This window comes from Mugil cephalus, chromosome 7, assembly GCF_022458985.1.
Source record: "Mugil cephalus isolate CIBA_MC_2020 chromosome 7, CIBA_Mcephalus_1.1, whole genome shotgun sequence".
Lineage (NCBI taxonomy): Eukaryota > Metazoa > Chordata > Actinopteri > Mugiliformes > Mugilidae > Mugil > Mugil cephalus.
Genome location: NC_061776.1, coordinates 5058250 through 5080215, shown reverse-complemented (window position 1 = coordinate 5080215; position 21966 = coordinate 5058250). Strand labels below are relative to the sequence as shown.

At 40.1% G+C, this 21966-nt stretch overlaps 1 protein-coding gene across 1 annotated transcript in view; it reads left to right on the top strand.

Moving 5' to 3' along the window:
* LOC125010984 (vasoactive intestinal polypeptide receptor 2-like) overlaps positions 1–21966 on the top strand; it is a 64755-nt gene that overhangs the window by 6135 nt on the left and 36654 nt on the right. Inside the window, exon 2 of the mRNA XM_047589962.1 lies at positions 17629–17734. Within this exon, the coding sequence (XP_047445918.1) occupies positions 17629–17734 (106 nt within the window). The remainder of the gene's footprint in view (positions 1–17628; positions 17735–21966) is intronic.

Below are 21966 nucleotides of genomic sequence, written 5' to 3'. Positions count from 1 at the left end.
TGTTTTTCTTCTTTAGTTTGCTGATTGGCCGGACTTCCAGCTGCGCCTGCAATCTTTCTGATCTGAAATCTCCTAGAGAGCGCGTTTAGTCGAGCTTCTCAGAATCGAGATTAGACGTCACGCGGCGACATTGTCACGAGGGGGAAGGGAGAGATCACATATTAGTCCCAGGCTGACGGTCGAGCGTCAAAACCTTTTATATCAGAGCTGCAGGAGGGAGATGACGACTCCCGCTGGATTGATCACAGACTGGGACAATTTTCCCGGGATGTGACGCCATAGCATCACATCATTTACTCCTTTTGTTCCCACATAGATCTCAAGAAAACATTCGTTTAAAAAAAATCGTTAATTTAATGTTAATTAAAGAGGCTTTGAAGCCTTTAGTTGAGATCAGTTGGTTCATATCAAGAGAAAAATGTCCATGGATCCACTACAGACCAACCTGGATTATTTACCCTAATATGTGTGCATAGATATATATATATATATATAAGCATATTAACATTTTCCTTGTTTGTAATATATCTTTCCTATTCATTATTTTCATATTTTTATTCTTTTTCATACATAATCCACCTATATGTGCCCTGTTCATATAATTGCTGAACGTCTCTGCTACAATAACAATCTCTAACAATGAGAATTCTCCCATTGAGGGATCAATTAAGGCATGTCTTATCTTACTGTGACTCTATGGGTTAAGGTTACAACTTTTACATCTGCAGACATGTTGCAACCGTGTTAATGTAAGTTCCTTTTTTAACGTGTGATTAATAGGGATGGGTTCGTTAAGGCTTTTAAGGTACTTTTTAAATGGTCCCGGTGCATAAAGGATCGAAAATATACAAACTTTCTCTATAAATGGCTCTTTTATAATAGAATATGCATTTAAATAATAGAAAAACATCTAAAACTACGAAATAAATTAACCAATAAAATACACTTCAAAACAACCAAATTTATCGTAATAAAGTCTCCGCTGGCAGCAGCAGATGTGCTTGACATAGGGTGTTGCTAGCAGGTTATCAAAGACGTTACATTTCTTAAAAAATGCTATGAGTCGTCACATGTTTAATCTAATTCCGGGTGTTACCTCCCTTGTTGCAGGTTGACCACTCTGCTATTGATGACCGACCCATGTTATTGCCAAAATGAACTCAAATTTACAAATTTTCAATAAAGTTGGAGGGAAAAAAGAGCTGAATTAAACATTCACCGGCACCGAAATGAAGCACCGTAATCTGTGTTGCTTTTCAGTCTGGTTACTTAGCATGCACTGGTTTTGTGACTGTGTCGTTAGGAAATGCTCAAAGCAGCAGTAAAGCTGTGGAAAGCAAGCAGAGTGCGAAGTGCAACGTAGTAAATTTACCGTGTGGAGGGCAGTGATACACCCTGTAGTGTCACAGCTGTCTAGAAAAAGAAGATGAAAGCAAGCGGGGGGGAAATGATCTTTTAAGATCAAGTCCAGCATCACTGTCCTGCCCAGTTCTTGTCTCGACAAGTTATTTGCATTTACCGTTATTGTGAATTTTGTGAGTTTTGAACTGAGCAGCAGAGCTGGTCAGAAGACTTCCTACCGGGTGCATTTTACAATTAATTCACATTTTTTATTTTTGCATATTCATTGGCGTGTGTGAATCTGTGGCTAGTTTTGTATTTAAATGTAAGGAAACACCAGACTGACATTGAAGAACGATGAACTTGAACACAACACAAAGACTACAACCATCAACCAGGTGGTACATACTACGACCCACCGTACAGAGCTGGCCTCTCCTGATTCCCGCCGACAATCCTGAAAACATTTGCATATTTCAGTGTTCAGATGAGCTTGTGTGTGCTTTAAACTTCGTCGTCTCGTTTACTTTACTCCCTTTGACTCGTGCTGTCCTCGTGCTCCGGTTCTCTGAGCTCATCAGCCAGTCAGAGAGATTTCTCCGAGCGACTCTTCCCCTCTGCAGATTCAACTGACGAATCAATTAAAGAGCTGCCAACTAGCGCCAACGATACGGGCCAATCACGAGGGCCCAACCTCAGTAAGGAGCCGACCTAACACAGCCCACATGGAAATCAGCTGCTCTTTTGTTCCAGTTGATTTCGGGAACAGTCTCCAGGACAGCATCGTGGATCAAAGCCCCTACTTCATTAGCTGTGGTTGCACAGCTGGGATTGGGCTCATTCACGGACACATGGAGCTTTTCCCAGGTCAAATCAACAGGCTCTTTGCAGCATTAGTTTTCGTCCCGTTGTCTCCAAGCCTCCGTCTTCCACGTGACTTAGCTCCTCGTTTGTGGACTTCTGCTAAAAACGACCGAACCTGAACGCGAAACGACTTGAGTTTTGTCTACGTTAACCGTCTCCCGGGGGCGATTTGCTTTGTCCCAAGTGGCTGTTGAGATTTCAGAAAGTCGGGCCTCGCACGTGTAAACAAACATGGACAAAGGCTTCACGTTGGAATCACACGTGTAATTTTTTTTTTACAAAGTCCAGAGGCTTCGCTGCCAAGTGGAAGCAGTCCAAGACCATCCTGTTCAGGCACTCGCCGGCCAGTTGTTTAGTCTGAGCCAGAGCTTGATTTACTTTCAGCTTTCACATGAATCGCACTAAACACGCTCTGGTTTATTTTATACCTTGGTAACATGTATGAGTGAAAGAGCTGATTCCTTTAACCCTTTAACTGCCATTGTAACCACACAGTTGATCTTTTTTGTAGACAATAAAATGCTTAATTTCTCATTTTGCACCGATTTTCTAACCCAGTCATTCAATTAGCAAGATACACATGTGTGAACACATTATATATATATAAATATCTAAACTGTGGCTTTTATACTTTTTGAGCTATCGCGCTTTTGAACAGATGACCATAGTGCATAAATGTACCGCACAGCTACATACAGCTTCAGTATTTATGTTTGATGAACCTGTACAATCATGTGAACACTTCAATAATCTAAATACTCAGTTTGCAGTGGGATTAATCATATTTCTCAGTGTGGAAGTCACAGGGTAAATTTTTAAAATACAGTTTCAGCTTCAACCAGTCGGAAAAATAAATAAATAAATAAATAAATTAGCCATATCTAGATGTACATATAACTTGTCTTGACTATAACCTTTTTCATTCTCTGTTGTGAGCGTCTCCCACATGGAGAGCTGGCAGCGCTGATAGGGAATAGAAAGCGGATGAGAGCAGTTAAGTCCACCTCCATGGGGATCAACAGGAGCCTTCAGCATCCACGAAACCTACACCACACCCACAGCATCGCGCATGCAGCGTAGTCGGAGAATGATTAATCCAATCAGTTGCTTGTTCTTGAATTTTAACGTCACCTTCCACCAACAGAGGCATTGAAGCATCTGTTCAAATGTATACAATAATAAAAAATGAAATAAATAAAATCCCAGCCCCCCTGTAGAGGTGATCACAACCTACACACACAATCTCTGAAACAACAACAAATGTTGGAGCTCTTCAGGGAGATGGAAACGCTGCTCCAGGCTGCTGTGTTTCTCCAAATAGAGAGATTTAAGTAGCACTTTGAAGTTTATCACCATGACATCTCACTGAGAGGATCTGAAAAGAGACAAACTTTAATTATTTTAGGCGCTCTCTCTCTCTCTCTCTCTCTGCTTTATATAATTAAGGAGAAATAAATGACGAGAAGAAACTGTTAATAATAAGTTATGAACAAGTGCATCCCAACTAGGTTCGTCACTTTTTTTCGGGGTTTTATGGAAACATTTCCATCATTTGTGCGTTTTGCTGAGGTGGTTGGTGTCACATTTATGTGCGTTTCGTCTAATTGTCATTTTCCTGGACACCGTACTTTATTTAAACAGGTGCTACACGGACCATTCTAATGTGAGGTAATTACGTTTTAACAGAATCTTTGCAGAACTGGATGAATACATGCAACAGCAAGACAATAGCATCCACCAATGAAGTGGTCAGAGTTTCTTCAGATCACATGCACGCCTTTATCCAGAGCAATGCACCAATGTGCCGGTGGCGACTCGGATGCTGTGAGCGGCCCTTTAATTAACGGTGGCGGGTTATAATTGCTGCGTCTGTTGGTGTTTTCAAGGAAATAAATTGAATGACTCATGTAGGGGACGGAAACCTGTGGCTACGCTCCGTCTGATGTGGAAATGTGTTGGCGCTGTGGTGTTTTTTTCTCTTCAGTACAAGCACAAAGATGTGTTTCTTTTGGGGCTAATGAGGATTGACGCAGCTTTGTTCCGCGCTTGTAAAGGTGAAACTCTTTCAAGTGTTGCTTTGTGAGTCAGATTAACACAAAGCCGTGATGCAAAGACACACAAGACGCACAGAGGGCGCATAATGTGAAAGCATTTAGTTTAGAACTCAATGCATCCTGGACAATTTTAGTAGAAAAGGTAAAGGCACAGAAAAGTAATGAGGGTCTTTCAAAATATTCTGTCGTGGGAGCTGTTGAACAAATATTCCAAACAAAAAGGATTTATTGAAATGAATGAATATGAATACACAAAGTGTAATTCCGGGCTAAGTTACATTTTATTAGCAGGGATTCTGATGCGTCATATGGATGCTTACAGAGATTGAGGTATAACAATTTTAAAAAATAACAGGGTGGAGAACAATAAATAAATAATAGCAGAATGTGTTTGCTTTTTCCAAAATATGTGTCATCTCCCCAAATCATGGTGAGATCACACAACAAAACAGCACTGTTTGTGGTTCTGAAACAGCAGTGGTTATTGATTACTGTATTTTGCTTCACACCAGATTATGTTTATTTGACTTCAGAGGGTGAAACAGATCAGATCTCAGTTCGTGGCTTGAGACGTAAGTGGAGACGCATTTGCAAAGCTAGGTCTGAACAGGAACAAAGCGTAGAGATTACAGTCTGTTGTATGGAAGCTTCCAGAGTTACAGCTATAATCTGAGAAAGAATAACTTTAGGATGGAGATCAGTAAATAAATAACATCTTAACAACAAATCAGCACTGTTTGTGGTTCTGAAACAGCAGTGGTTATTGATTACTATGTTTTACTTTACACCAAATAACGTCGGTATTTATCTGGTTTCAGAGGATGAAATGGATTAGATCTCAGTTGGTTGTGGCTTGTGACGTAAGCTAGGTCTGAACAGGAACACTGAGTAGTGCTAGAGGAACTGTTTTCGGTCACAGTTTGTGGATCAACACTTTGAAGCTCATTTTTAACCAGCGACTACTTATCTTGATATCAAGAAGGCTAAAGGCTGTTACATACGCAGCGAAAAGGGAGAAATTTGTTCTTGCACCAAGGGCTGTGACAACAGAATGACGTAATTTTGTTCTCGCATCTTGTTCTCAATACATCAACCAGGAAGAACTTTTTTCTCATGTGGTTGATGTGGAATGCTAGCGACCACTCTGCAAGCTCAGAGATGCTAATATTGTCAGTGCGACCGCTAATCTCTCCCAGTCTCACAGTCATCAAAACTACATCAGAAAAATAATAAGAAAAGTACTTCTCGTTGTCCAACTCCCTCATCTTCCACAATGCTTAGCGCATGTGACGTATGCTGCAGTGGGAGGGGGCTATGAGCAACTGAGCTTCTGGTGAAGTATAAATGATCTGGACCAGAACGAACTTTGTTCTTGGTCTTATAATTGTCTAATAGTTGATGGTTGAGAAAGTGTCTACTTTTAAATTCCTGACAGGGTCTCTCACGGACAACAAACATCACGGCGCTGATTAAGAAGACACAGAAGCAGCTGAATGCTCAGGAAGGCAAACCTGTCGAAACATCTCCTTATGTTGTTTTCTTTTTGTCAGCGCTCCACAGAGAGCACCATCACATATGGCATCTTGGTGTGGTACAGCGGCAGCACTGCAGGAGACAAACAAACAAACAAACAAACAAAAAAAAACACTGCTGAGAATAATTAAGATGGCACAAAACAACAGCTGACTGCCCTGGACGGTATCTTCACCTCCAGCCCCCTGAAGAAGCTCCAAGAGCATCCCTAGCGACTCATCCCCACCACAACCAAATAAGTCATTTTCAGATTTTTGGTAAATATGCCAGGACCTAAGAAGGGAGTCAACAGATGGTCCTGTAACCCATATACGTTTTCTTTTTGTGCCCAAACACAACCAAACCTTCGAAACAGCATTAGCAGTTAAACTGATTGCAACAGTAGCTGCATTTTCATTACATTGTTTTTGCAAAATAATAGTGATATTTCTGAAATTTTAATAAAGTGTCGCCACACAAGAGCTCACTTTGAGGAAGATGGGCTTCAAATGAACTGGTCACATGACCCCCCTGCATCATCTCATTTCATAGGCGTTTCTTGTACCAGTTTTTATTGCAATATTCAGGGGGAATGGAAACTAAGTGATTTCCCTGAGATGACACTGTTACTGATGTTGGCCCAAAGTTTGCACAGGATCTAAAACTGTTTGTTTAATTTTGAGGACTTCTGTTCAGTATCTGCGGTTCATTGGTACAACTTACTTCTCTCCACGTCAACAATGGACCAAGTTTATCTTTAAGCCATTAATCAGCCTAGATCCTTATCAGAGTCTGGTAGTCTGTAATGGGCCATTACAGGGGAATGATACCTCTGCCAAGTATGATTCACAAAGAAACTAAGGAATTCTGGGCATATGCTTTATTCCCCTTTAACTGTCATTTAACTTTTAGTTTATTGTTAATTTCTTCTACAACATCCACTTCTGTCCAACACAAGCTCCCCAGATAATCTGGTTGGGCTGGAGGATCGTTGCAGGACCATAATCAGTTACACCACAACACAATTTATTGGCGTTAGAATTTGTCTCCAGAATAGTTCAACCATAGTACTGACTTAAATCAACAGTATTTGTATAATTAAATGATCTCAAACAGAAAATAAGGCCTTTACAGATGCAGATATCTGAGACTTAACCCTAGAACACTAACGTTGGGTGATTCTCATTGAAGTGATTGTTGTGTTGCTGATGTCTGATTTGCGTTGGTCCTTGGGTTCCTTCAGGCAGCTCATTGATGCCATCGAAGGTAGGAGTGTTTCCACACATCAGTCCTTGTTTTCTTCTATTGGCACATGTTCCACCCGACATTAGTGATTTGAGGGTAAAATATTTTTGGGTCAGATGGTTGTAATAACTTGCAACCAGATTTTTATGCCCACATGCTGTGCACTGCATCCACAGCTTTGATAATCTGGTACGCCAACAAGTGAATAACACTTTAAAGGTAGTCGTTAGCTACGCATATTTATTCTTTGAACTAGAGCTAGCTAAGTGGCCACTACATATAATGGGTTTATTTAGTGTAATGCTTATGAATAAATATCATTTAGTGGTAATTTCCAATGGAATTCTTTTGGCCCAAACCATTTTTTGTAGTCAGCTCGTCATTTTTACCCACTGTGACTATATCTCCCACTGTTGTCAGTGATGCAGAACAACCGTGTCTTCATTGGACAAGTCTCACATGTCCCAGGAATGGGTGGACCAAATTTCACATTTGTAGCTCCATTATTTTTATTTATTTATTTGTTTTAAGATTTATTAAAGATTCACAAATTTTAGAGCCTTTTTATATGAGCCCTATTATACCATTTTTTTTTTTGTTTCTTTTATCAGACATATTTAAAATGCAGTAAATTCATAAATAAATAAAAAATAAATAAATAAATTCATGTATCTTTTCAGTTTAATATATTTTGATGAGAAGTATTTTTTATGGGGTGAACTATACCCAACGCTAGTGATGGTGTAATTATCTATAACTCTATTGTTGTAGGGTTAAGTGATGTACATTGTAACTAACTGATGGGAATGAAGAGTGGACATGTTACTTTATTTTGATACCAATTAGTGTTTTGTTAAAAGGCTTTGGCCTGGCAGTGGATTAATATTCACGTTTAATGGGTATCTCTGCTCCTGCTGACGTGATACAAGTATCTGAATAAATACTCACGTCTATTATTGATGCAGTGAAATAATGCAGGAGGCTCATCCAAATCCAAGAGATTTCCACCGTTTTCATCAGAGTTTCTTAAAGAATTTCATCAGAAAAACTTTAAAGCTGCCCAACGACATATATTTTTAATTTCAATGAGGGGTAGACGTGATTGTTTTTTTTTTTTCTTGTTTTGTTTTGTTTTCTCCATCTCATTTTGGAAAGCTTTTTATTGTCTTTGTATTTAGGGCATAGAGGCACAGCAAGGCAGAGTCCATTATGAAAAAGCACAATGCTGCAATTCCTCATGTGCAGTTGTCAACCAGCTTTTGTTTCTTGAACATCAACACAATAAGATAAAAGGAGAAGAAAAAGAGATTAGGACAGAAAATATTAGCCCTTCACTATGGTGTTGGTGTCTTGCAGCACACGTAATCGGGTTTAAATTTAGCCGCTTTGTCCTGTAAATGTGGCTGGATAAGAGCATCAGCTAAATACACCCGAATGGGATCAAGACTATTTATTGTCCCGAACCATTGTGTATGGATGCTTTATACCTTTTTCCTTAATTTTCAGTGCATGGGATTTACACTATAAACAGAGATGGATTAATTTGGTTTGAGGCAAAACAAACAGAAAATGATGAATAGAAACGAAGGAACACAATGCGGCTCACTGATGTGTTTTTTAATATTTGTTATTCGCGGTTCGTGTGGTCCAAACAGCTGAGACCACATAAAGATAAAGAAAAATGAAAAAATCTGTCGTAATCCAAAGGTTTATGGATTTAGAAACACATCAAACATGCGGAATGAACCAACATCTCGGATTCTGCTGTATAGTTTAGATTTGAGCAGGTTTCTTTGAATTTCTGGCTGCTTCTCCATCTCACAATGTTTTGAATTCAATAGTTTTGGATCAATAAAGATGGAACATACGGAGGAAAGGTTAGCAGAGGAGGTTCCGAGATACAAACACGTCTTTTTGCTAACATTTCGGCGGAAGTTTCAGCCACCATTAGCCGGGTTCACGTGGAGACTTTTTTTGGTTTCAGGTCGACTGTTTCCATGTGAGGTGTTTTACGTTTTACTGACGTGTGACATGCACAGATCTAAGACTAATGACTAATCACCACAGAAGTCAATATTGTTTTTACACTTTGATTGTGAAGGTTTGTGGGCTCATATCCGCTTTTGCTATTGTGTTGTTTAGCCTCATAGTAGCTGGTCTTCAAGGTTTTCCAGTGGTTCTGAATTTGCTCCACACTTCATTCTATCCTGGCTTCAGTGAATCTTTGACGGACCTTTTTAAACCGTTTAATATTCCTGATTTTTCTTCCATCTAAGTGTGAGATAACATCTAGTTCTATCAGAGTTACTATTAAAAACAAGAAGATGAGGAAACGTCACTCGAGCGTCGCTGCACATTTACATCAAGACAGAGCATGTTCAGACTGAACAGAGCCTGATTTCACTCTGAGTTACTGTTCACATGACTTTCAATCATTCATTTTGAGCATGTTTATTCCAGAATAGGTGTTTATATGGAGCAGTTCTATCTGATCAGAATATTTGGCTCCATGTAAACCCAGTGAAAGATAATTCAGGTGTGAAACACTTTCACTCAAAATTAAAACTAATGTTTTACCACAGGTTTGTGGTTTCTCCACAACAGTTTCACGTCTTCCACGTGTCTGTACTTTTGTGCAGCTCTTCTTCTCTGTTGTCATACTTTTTATATCCAGTCAGGTCACGTGTCTTTAAAAAATCAGTCCGAGGAGTTTATCAATTGATATCCAATCATTATTTTTAAACTTTGCCCTAATGGTGAAACTTATGTTCAACAAGGACGACAATTATTGGTTTTCGTGGATTTTATGTTGGAAGACACTGAAGACGTCGTCCTGGACTTCAGGAAAAAATCTATCTCTCTAATGTCACATATATGTGATGATTAATTGGGAAAATGAAAGTCAGAATGCTTTCAGACGTCCTTATTTAATGGTGTAATGGGTGATAGTCGTGATCAGATGCACAAGTAGAAGTAGCTCAAAGTATTCAGAATCTGCAGACGACCACACGTCCCACTAAATAAGAAGCAGTGTAGATGGCGTAACCTCATCGATCGTTGGTGATCATTTATAGCAGCAGCCGTGTGTTTTGTTACGAATCAGGTGATTTATTCTGGACTCGGTGTCGTGTTCACAGGGTCTGAGATGAGATCTGTCAAATGAGTTGAAACACATGTCACGGTAACGGGAGCTTCCCTGATGCTGCTCTTTACGTAGTGACCCAGACTCCCTGAAGCAGACGGTGGAGCCGAGCTTCAGGACCGCGGCTTCTACGGGACCCATTTAGTTCCTGCGCCTTAGATTTGGGCCAGCTGAGGCCTGAGGGTTGGGATAGTAGGCCTGTTACTCAGAGGACCAGCTGGAGTCTCACCCTCCCTTTGCTCTGCTGCTGCTGCTGCCGTCCCTGCAGAGAGCCCTCGAGCAAGGCACTGAACCTTGAACGTAAAACAGTGAGAAAAAAGGCCCAACTTCCTTTCTGTCTTTCTTTTTCTTTCTTCGTTTACTTTCCTGCAGCCCATCCTCCCCTCATCAGATAATTTACCAAGAAAAAAAAATCTGAACCAGTTAGAAACAGAGGAGCTTTGCAGTCCTCAGAGTTTTTACCCTACAGCGTGATAACTGCGATAAAAGAAATCAGGAACCTCCTCCTCCTCCTCCCGGCACATCTGTATAATCTGTATGAGCTCTGTGTCTTAATAGGCTTTACTGCCCACAAACACGGCGCCTCTGATAGAGACAGCGAACACTGTTTCATAGCGAGGCTTGGCTCCGGGGATCCGTTACTCAAACACAGTCGACTATTTGTTGATGACAGATTCTCACTGACTCGCGTTCTCACTCGAGGCTCTTAGCGCTCACCCAGCGTGAAGAATGTGAGTCTTTAATCACCAACATGTCAAGGATTGTTTCTAGATCAGATAAAGTGCCGTTTAAAAGAAAGGGAGCCAAAAGATTATGACCAAGCAAGCTGAATGGCGAATGGCGTCTTCTAACAGGAGGACGTCTGAGAGGTATTTAGATGTTGGATGATAAAATCAGCTCGATACTTCTGATACCAGGTCTTTATGCTCTAAAATCAATTCTCAAATCAAAATATCGTAATGTAGGAACACAGTGGAAAGTAACTAAACTACTGAGTTGTGGCAACACAACAAACAGAATACGAAGCATTTATGATGATATTTTCTTAGTGTTTCACATATTTGGTATGATTGTGTCTCTGTTGGGTTTTTCTGTTGTTGTATCACCTCAGCTACATAGTAAATGAGGCCACTACCTCAGTGTACTTCAGAGTTTAAAATAAATAAATAAATAACTCTATTTTTATTACTGCTCTTGACTATCTAATAATTACTATGATTAACACCAGCTCTCATTATTATTATCTTTAATATCACTGCATTCATCTGTGTAACAATGCAACTATGAATATCACCAACTCATTACACTCTAGGTAATAAACAGGCAAACTCGCAGTCGACCATAAATATTATTAATCCTTGTTTTTTTTTGCACAATTAAAAAAAAAAAAAAAAAACGGGATGAAGACGTACTAGAGTTTTTTTTGGAGGAAGTACCGCCGGCGTTTCCACCTCACAGCTCACAAAACAGCTGTTTTAGGTCACGTCTGCACATCTGCTCTGTCAGGTCAATAATTTTAAGTTAGATTAGATTAACCACTGAACAGGATAATAGAATTTCTAACGTACAGTCTGATATGGGGTAAAGAGCGTGTCCCAAATATTAATAAAACTGGGTTAAGCCTTGTGTCCAGGTGAATAAACGAAAGCTCTGCTGGACCTGGTCGGCTCAGTTACAGTGACAGTTAAAACCTTTATCCTCGTACTGCAGCCGTGAGGTGGAGATGAACGGAGGAGACCTAACTGTGGGGGTAACTTACAGGAAGCGTTTGTCCCTCAGCTTCCTTTAATCTAGGAGAAAATATAAATGGGAACCGGATGAGGAGGGGGTTCGGACAAGCAGAGGTAGGAACCTAATGATGGAGGAGGATGAGAGCCACTGAAAAAAAATGTAGTTAGAGCAATTAATTTTTTTTTATTATTCTTTGAATTTTCACTTCTCAAAATTCAAAATTTTCCCAGAATTCTGACCTTTTTTCTCCAAATTAAAAATTTTCTCAGAGTTACGACTTTTTTTCTCCAAATACAAAATTTTCTCAGAACTTTGACCTTTTTTCTTCAAATTCAAAATTTTCTCAGAGTTACGACTTTTTTTCTCCAAATTCAAAAATTTCTCAGACTTCTGACTTAAATCCCAAAATTCTGACATTTTTGAGAAAAAACAAGTCAAAATTCTGAGAAGAAAAAATTATTTGCTCTAACTAATTTTTTTTATTTTTTTACTTTTTAATAATCCTCTTCTGCACCAAATGCAGGCCACACATAACCAGAACTAAACAAACAAAAAAAACAAAACAAGGGCCGGATGAAATAAAAATTATCGCTCCGTGTTTCACTGTGTCAGTGATTACATCCCACTAACTACATGCTTCACACATTCTCTATGAACAAATAACAATAAATGATGGATTTTTCATCAAGATATTTACCACTTTCTCGTGATGACAGTGAGAGGTTTTTAAAGCAGCATGGATCCGAAAGTTTACACATAAGAGGAAATGCTTTAATGTTTCAGCTGAGTTGAGTTGAGTGTTAGTGTTTAGGCACAGATTTACAATCATGATGAACCCAATGGAATAGCTTAAATTCACTGGTTCCACATTAACTGCTTTAAGTTTCATATTAGGTATGAGCATTGTTCATGCATGTATAGAGATAACGTACATATTTAGCCAAAAGAACAGTCACATGTCACATGTGTGGGGGTTAAGAGAGAGAATAAAAGAGAATGAAGTATTGAAATGTGTAAATTTAAAGCCACTTCCTGTCGTGACTGGAGGTCTAGTTTTCAGGATGTTTTAAACTCGGACATACAGTCTTCTATTTTTGACTTCACACAGAGAAATGATCCCAATAAACGGACCGTTTAATGTCAGCTCCACGCCTCGGAAAATTAGGACATATGATAAAAGCGTGCACAGCCATGATATTGGTGACACACAGAGAGCTTAACCCAGTTTGCGAGGAAATGGAAATATAGGAAATACATGAATTTGATGATTTTGATGATACGTGTCTAACATCCACACGAACAAATGCAAGTTTCCCAGCAGAACATGGATATTGTCACAAGATGGTTTAAATGTTATTAACTTCTCCTGCCAGTGGTCATAATGTTGTGGCTGATTGATGCAAGTTTCATGTGTCTTGGGGGGTTAGTGACATGAAACGCGTCCATGAATATGATAAACATGTCATCTCCTGCAGAGATGAGAGAAGAGTGAGATGAAAGAGAGAGAGGGGAGGAAGGAGAAGAAGATGTAACGTTTGATTGGCAGGTGACCTTTGGAAAGTGCTTGGCAGGAACTCCTTCGATCATCTTCAATAGAGCGCAGAATGCATGTGGACAAAAAGGGCGATGACGGAAGATCCCTGAACGTTCGGCTCTGCAGCCTTTTTTTTGAGCGTTCCCGTGGGATTTGCTCGGTTTTGTACCCCTCTAGGTTCAGTGAGTTGCCTTTCTCTTGACGATGAGGCGTAAAACCTTCGGGTGGGAACAGTCAACGCTGTGTCATGTTTGGCTTTTTTCGTCCTTTAAGCTCATCTTCATGTGCGCCTCCTTTAGTAGAAGAAGCCAGTCATCCTGCCCGAAGAATTTCACAAAACGCATTCTGTTTGAGGTGCGTTGGGCTCGTTTCCTTTGAAAGGAGACAGTCGAGGAAAATCTCAGCATGTTCTTGCCGAAGCTGAATCTGTTATCAACATCTAAGATAAATAGTTTTTGCAGTCGGATGCATCAGATTTCTGTTCAGCTCGTGTTTGTATGTGTGTGTGTGTGTCTGGGAGTTTCGTGGGTTTTGTCTGGATGAAGGCCAGCCTCGCGCCAGGCGGGGATAAAGAGCTGCCGTCTGTCTGGGAGGATTGGACAGGTTTGGGGGGGCGAAGGTGAGCAGGATATTGGCAGCTTTTTCAATAACAGATCTGATCCCGTGATTGGCAAAACGAGAACCGGCACGTAGCAAGAGAAACAGTCAAACTGTGGTCTTTGAGTTTATGTGCACAGTCATCAAACTGAAAGACCTGATTAAGGTTTAGGCCGATCAGTACGTATCGATCCAGAAATATCAATACTGCTGATCTAGACGTGTGTTTTTTTTAGAATCAATCCAAGTATGCAGTGTCAAATCCAAACCTGAAGACCACTCTGTCTGGTCTAAAAAGAGTTATATCCGAGTCAGAGCTACTTTTCCTACTTTTTAATTGCTCTGAGAAATGAGAAGTCTGATATTTGGCAGCTTGTTTAATTCTTATACACAAGTAGACATCTAAAAGTAAAAAAAAAAAAAAAGGTCTTGGTATTGATTCTTCAAATTTAAAGGGGCAAAAAGGTTGAGTCTGCCATTTCACAGTGGATTGGAATACGCTGTGATGATTGAGGCAGAGCTGGAATTCTTCAACAAGCCTTTATAGAAAATTTCACCGGTCGCTGGTCTCTTCGTCAAATGTGAAAACAGGTGGATCCAGAGCAAGACACGCTGAGGCCACATTTACAGAAATATGATTTTTGGGCGAAGCCGCATACGTCTTGCACGTTTAGGCCGACCGTCATGACTAATACGGATATTTCTGTGATTAGAACCTTTTTTAATCCAGGTGTCAGGGTGAAAAAAAGTGTACATCTTTACGGAGGTGTTCTCGAGAAACCAGAGAAAAAAAGATTGTTTTGTTAAGAAAAGTCAGATTAATGAAAACGAACTTGCTGCAGAAGAACATCCAGGGGAAACATGGCCCCATCTAAGAACTTACTGTTAACTCATTAACATCTGATCACACGCGTCCAGCTTTAACTCTACGTGTTCACACCTGGTGTTAATTAAAATGCGTCTCCACATTCGTCCCCAGCCACCACTTGAGATCTGATCTCAGTTTTGTTCTCTGTATTCAAATAATCATGTGTTATTCCTTATCTTATCAGAATCATACAGACTGCACTCATATTAAATAATTTCAAGAGATAATTCTTGATTTGATGTGGTTAACATCTACAAAGAGAGAATTACTACTTAATCACAAATGACCTGACGTCAATTATGGTGGATTTTCTCGACAGGTGGGTGGTTCAGGTTTTTCGTCGGAACACCTGTGGGTTGGTGCACACCTGAAACTAACATGAAACAACTCCAGAAAATATGTGTATGACGTGCATTTAAGGAACCACATTGTCTCCAACTGGGCTGAGGTGTTGATAATCTTTTACTTTGGATCTTTGGAAGTTTTTCCCAATTAAACACCCTCTGTTGTTGTGAGCTTGTGGAAATATGCTGAAATACGAACATGTCATAGCTTTCTTCTGATGTTTCCTTCTTATAATTCGCCTTCCCATTTTGACTTTGCATATAACGTTGTGTTTCATATTCCATTAGCCTTTCATAAAACCTGGAGATTACTCTAGAACAGTGACTATTAGGTTTATATGCACTCAGCATCACATTTATCTTCTCATAATGGTTGAATGAATGAGTTAAACTCCTCCTCCACAAATGAGCCCTGTTGAGTAGGTGTGAACCAGGACTAGTTTTATGTTCACACTAACCAAAGGAATGAGGTCACATGCATCCCAGATCACCTCCATATGTGGACTCAGGTCAGGTTTTTCTAATGTGTCCTGGATGTGTTCATACTTTAAACGGGACACTTGCTCGGGAAGGATTTCAATGCAAGGTCTGGGAAAGAGAGGGTTATACTGTAAATACACACCCATGGGCTGATAGGGAAGTGAGGGTCAGGTGAAACAGGTGAAAACAATGACACGGGAAAGAAAAAGATAAAGACGGGAACTAACAACTCACTATCATCTGAATATGAACCAGGAAACAAGAAAAAAAACAAAACAAAAAGAAAAGGTTGAGAACTCAATATATTTTACTATGATCTATTTCATGATAGACTCTGGAACAAAAGTAATCCCACAGAGATGTTTAAAAACACTGAGGTGCAGACGGTGAGGTGAAAATTAAAAAAAGAAAAAGAAACAACCCGGCGGAGCCACGTCCACGTCTGAGCCGGCGACTGATTTAGCCGCCGATAGTCCGGCGGTGGTAAATGAGAGAGACTGTCATGATCCTTATCACTCCACATGATGAGTAAACTCTCTGCAGGGAGCTGTAAATCAAAGGCTTTGGATTATTAGAAGAATTAATTTCGTCGGAGTTAACTCACGGGGGTTTGTCTCCCGCTCTGTGTGACATGAGAACGTTGCTCCTGACGTTGATGTGACCGGACTGCAGCATCTGAGCTACAACTGACATCTCATCATGGATTCGTTTGTTACGTATAAACACACGGCCCGACGTAAAAATAACAAAGTGATGTGTGCATGATGTTTGTTTACAGGAGAAAAGGAGGATTGTTAGGTATGTGTCTGGTGTTGTTCGGTAGGGCCCTAGGGTTAGGGTTAGGGTTAGGGTTAGGGTTATCAGTGTGGCTGAAGCAGTATTAATTCATATGCATAAAGAGTGAGAGTGGTGGTGTCTGGTTTGTTCAAGCATCTTATCTTGATCCTGTTTTCATTACTGCCTCCCTGTATACCAGCTTGAAAGAATGTCATAAAGTTGCATTTAAGTAAAAGAACTCTGGACCTTTAGGTGTTGTAAGACGCTTTTTTTTTTGATCCACACTCACACTAGGCAACCACGCTGTGTTTTTCCCTTAAAGTCTGGGTTCTGTGGCTAGTGTGAGCACAGGCATAATGTGCACCCTTGGAAGAGGTGACTGACCATCCCTCACATCACAACAACAATGACAGTGGTAGATAGTTTAGAAAGAACAAGAAAGTCATTGCAGACGTGTTGTCAGGTTCCTTCTCCATTGCGCTGCTGTAACCATGGACATATATGAATTCAAATCAATTTATTTATGAAGCACATTTAAAAACAACCACGGTTGACCAAAGTGCTGTACAATTCAATGATCACAAATTACAAACAAGGTGCAGAACAAAATAACCGTGGCTGACACAGGCAGGAAAGTCGAGACAAGAGGACACACATGGGGAGATGACACCCGAGACTGATTCAGGACACTTACAGGCCTGGGAGAACATAAAAGTTTTAAGATTGTTTAAATCACATACTTTCTACTACTGTCCTGTTTTTTTTTTTTTCATCTTATCGTAGACACATCTTTAAAAAAGAGGTGCGGGGACAACATGCATTTATCCTGTCTTCAATTGAAAAAACATGTCAGCTCACATATCAAAAGCTGTAATTTAAGATTGAAAGAAAACATTTTAAGGTGAGACACACTGCTTTCTGGTCAGTTTCTTTTTCTTTTCTTTTTTTTTAAATCGTCTAGCTGCTGATAACATCACTAACAAAAACACAACAGTCTGATCTGGTCCAAAAGTTTCCCAGCAGAACATTGAATAGTCACAAGTTGATGTCTGTCTCCTGTCAGTGGTCATAATGTTGTGGCTGGCCTGGTCGGTGCAGCATCAATTAAGTTTCCCCGCTTTTCTTTTCTGCTCCTGCAGGTCGACGGCCGACATCCCACCTGTAACTTCCTGTTGGAGGTGGAGAGGGACCAGGCGGAGTGTGAGAAACGGCTGAGGGAGGAGGAGGCCGGCGGTGGTGGTAAAGGTCAGAGACGTCACGGCGACAACCAATTAAATGTTAAAGGATAATTCTCATTAATCTGATATTAATGTTAAATGCCGCATGCAAATTGATTATAAAAAAAAAGCATGTATTGTCTCATCTTATGCAGTTTGTAAAATGTCAGATAATTTCTGTGCCGCGTATTTTAAAGGAAGTAAAAATCCCACTGACATGTCCTAAGTTAGCATCGGGATAGCGCAGGTGTTGTTAGAGTTAGAGTTAAAGTTTGCACACAACTTTTTTATCTTCTTTTTGTTTGTTTGTTTCTTGATGGAAAGAAAAATGAGGACATGCAGACAATGTAAAATATAAAACACTTTATGGTTTATTTAACATCTTTTAATTTACTACACAATTCAAAATATGTTAAATCCTGGTTTTTATGTCTTCAAAATATATATATATTTTTTAAAAAAAACTGCTGTTTTTTACTCTTCAGAGTTTAGTTCAGGCATCTTCCTTTTAATAGAATGGATTCCAACTATGAGACACCTGGACTGAATCAGGATGCGGTTAATCATTTGACCTCCAGAGTTGACTAAACAGATTATTTTTCATGGTGAAATATGAGGCCGTATCTCTGCTTCTTACCGAAATTCAAGGTAAAATAATATCAGGTTAATATGAATCTGCGTCGTTTCTCGGTTCACAGGGGCACGCTGTGGTGTGCAGATAACGGCTGAATAATTTATGGGACTCTAGGAAAACCGTAAACAAAGCTTCCCTGTAGCAGCAGAGTGCAAGTTAAGTTCCTAAAGAACAGACGATGACCAAAGATGTTGCACGTCATCAAACTTAATGCCTCTCAAAGACCAACCATCAGTTTGTTAGTCAGGTGACACGGTTTGAAGGGAACATGTCACAAAGTATAACTTAATGTCGAGTCCTATTCATTCCCAAACAAATGAAACTGGATGTCACACCACTCATTTAAGGTGCTTGTTCAGTTTTAAATGACACATAATAACCCAACAACCCTTTAAATGCACAACAGTCTTATAGACTTGACTTTATTCATTTACAAGAGAAATTGCTTGGTCACAGTAGATCAGCTACAGATGAAGAAAAAACCCTCGATACCCTTTAAAACCACTGGTAAAAAGAAAAATAGGTGAATTTATATTTAAAAAATTAAATAAAAGTAAAAATGTAGTAAAATAAAACAGTATAAACAATGAAATAGTGAATATACATATTCTATATGTATAGAGGGTATACATTGACATCACTGCTGCCTGAGTGGCAAAAACATGGTGAAACGTATCAGTAAATACAGAGAGACCAGGAAAAATGTGGATTATCAGATCAAATTAAGGACAATTGGACTCAACAATGATCCATATGAACTAGTATGGATTTGGAAAAGTGGTATAGCCTCAGATTCAGTTCATTTCAGTTATGATAAATGTAGCTAAATAAAAGATGCTAACGCTAAGAGCTTCACTGAGAAGTAACGTTGTGAACCACAACAACAGCAACACCAACAATGCAGCGATCCATTTAATTCTCTTTTCTTTGGCAGATATCTGCAAAAATATAAAATATATCTCTGACTGTTTTTCAAATCTGTTGGTTCAGTCAATCACACACCAGCTCGTCACCTTCTTCTTTTTTCTTTTACAATTTAACCACCAAAGCCTATGATTCAAACTAATGCTGCTAATCTCTATGTTCAACTGTCACTTTTTGCCGCTTAGTGGCCGTAACCATGGAGACTTCAGCTGGCTGTGACATCACGTACATACCCTCCATACAACGGATTTAAAAAAGATTACTAGTGAACATCACTTATGCTGCATTTTCATTTTCTGGTGATCATTTCCACCAGTGGTTGAATGAATTAAAGTCAAGCTCCTCTTCCACAGACCAGCCCTGCTGAGTAGGTGGTCTTTAATGGGACTCAGGGCTCAACATGTGTGTTCACACTAACCAAAGGAATGAGGTCAAACGTGCCCAGACTCATTTGTAAATCCAACTCTCCTGTTCCGAGTATGCAGAGACAGACTGTGCAAGTCTCTCTTACTAGCAATACTAAATAAATGAATAGAATAAATATCAAAACCTACAAAGAACAACATATATATATATAAAAAAACAGAGAAATCTGTCAAATCACACAATTAAAGCACGAAGTTAGAAAGTTCTTTGTGCTATGGATAAGTCTGTGAGAGTGAAGGTGAGGTGAGGCAGTGTGTGAACTGTTAAGAAGTCTCATGGCTCGAGGGGAGAAACTGTTTGTGAGTCTTATTGTCCTGGATTTAAAGCTCCTGTATCCCCTCCCTAGACGCCTGGATTGTGCAGATAACCCTGATAACCCTGCTCCTGTTAGATGTCCTGTAGTTGATGATGAAACTCCTCCAGATAATGAACTGTGCAGTTTTTAATCACATTTTAGAGATCCTTCATGGCCTCTGTAAAGATTTGCTGAGGCTTTAGTTTGACCTTCCACATCTTCAGCTCATCTTCAGGAGCTGCTGGGCGTTTGAGTGAAACCAACAGGTTATGTTTCAAGTAATATGAAGGTTTTCACCCTCTCTGAATGAGAGGTGTCACTCCTCCTCCTCCTCCTCCTCCTCGTCCTCCTCCTCGGATCAATAATCATCTCCTTGGTCTTTTCTGTGTTTGAGGAGAGATTATTTTCCTGACACCAGGCCACCAGACCTGACACCTCTTGTCCCTCTTCTCCTTCACGTCATCACCGTTTTATCGATGTGACGAAAGCATCTTCAAGGACAAACGGAGGCTTTTCTGTTGAGACGTGAAGATGTTCCCTTCATTAGCGAGTGCTGTCAGGAGTTGGCCATTTACAGTATCAATGACGCTGTAGTTTTCTTTTTTTGTTTCATCCATGTCATGTGCGTGTCATGTGCATAAAAAGGAAGTCATTGCCAGTCAGCTGACTAGAGAAGTTTACTATTTTCTGAACGTTTGGGATAACAACTATTATGAGATCTGAGAATCCACACTGCTGCCATATAATCCTGTTCGCATGAGAGGAAACACCTGCTCATAGAACCAGGTGGCAGTGGTCTGTATTCGACTTTTAAAAGGGGAAGCAGGAAGAGCTGCCATTAGCTAGGAAGCTACGAATAGCTATTATTAGCTGGGAGGTTATGAAGCTAGGAAGAGCTGCCGTGGGCTAGGAAGCTACGAATAGCTACTATTATCTGAGAGACTAAGAAGAGCTACCATTAGCTGGAAGGCGAGGAAGATCCACCATTAGCTTGGAGGCTAGGAAGAGCTTCTATTAGCTGGGAGGTTATGAAGCTAAGAAGAGCTACCAATAGCTATGAAGCTCTGAGGCTAGGGAGAGCAACTATTAGCAAGGAGGCTATGGAACTAGAAAAAACTACTATAAGCTGGGAGTCTAGGAAGCCAGGAAGAGATACGGGTCTAGGAAGAGCTACTATTAGCTGATCAGCTAAGAAGAGCTACTATTTGATGGAAGGCTAGGAAGCTAAGAGGAGCTATGACTACCTGGGAGGTTATGAAGCTAAGAAAAGCTACTATTAGCTGAGAGGCTATGAAGATCTACCATTAGCTGGGAGGCTAGGAAGCTAGAGAGAACTACAAACTACCATACAGATGTTGTGGTGAAGATGAAGTGTGTGTCTGCTTATTTAGTTGAAATTCTCATCTTGAGACTTAATTTTTGCTCTTTAGTTGGTTTAACTGTGAAGCTTGAGAAAACACAATGTGACGTGACGTCTGTGTGTGTGTCTAAGCCACAGTCAGCCGACTTTTCTGGGTGGTTAGAGTCCTGTGAAGAAGAAGCAGCTGGAGAGTAAAGCTTAAATCCTCCTCCAACCAGAAACGAACCTGCTCGAGTGTTTCTGCGATAACGAGGCCGACTTTCCTCTCCACTCTGTTAATTAAAGCTCAGTGACACAAAGAATAGCAAAAATAATAACATGGCTCCTCTGCAGGGTAGAAATCTGCTGCAGGGAGCTGGTTCATTACTACACAGCTCTGAGGATCATCTGATGCTGCAATTTACTGTTTACATATAGCAAGTTCACTATTGACCTTCAAAAGCTCAGAAAAGGCTGCAGCTTATTATGCGGGAGCAGCTCGGAGCCCCGGGACAGGCGGAGGCCCCTGAGAGCTGGCAAACTCTAAACTGCAGGACTTTCAGGATGTTTTTAATGAGAGCAGGAGATCCCCCCACTGGACACAACTCACAAGGTGCTGAAATTCAAAATTAAACTACACTA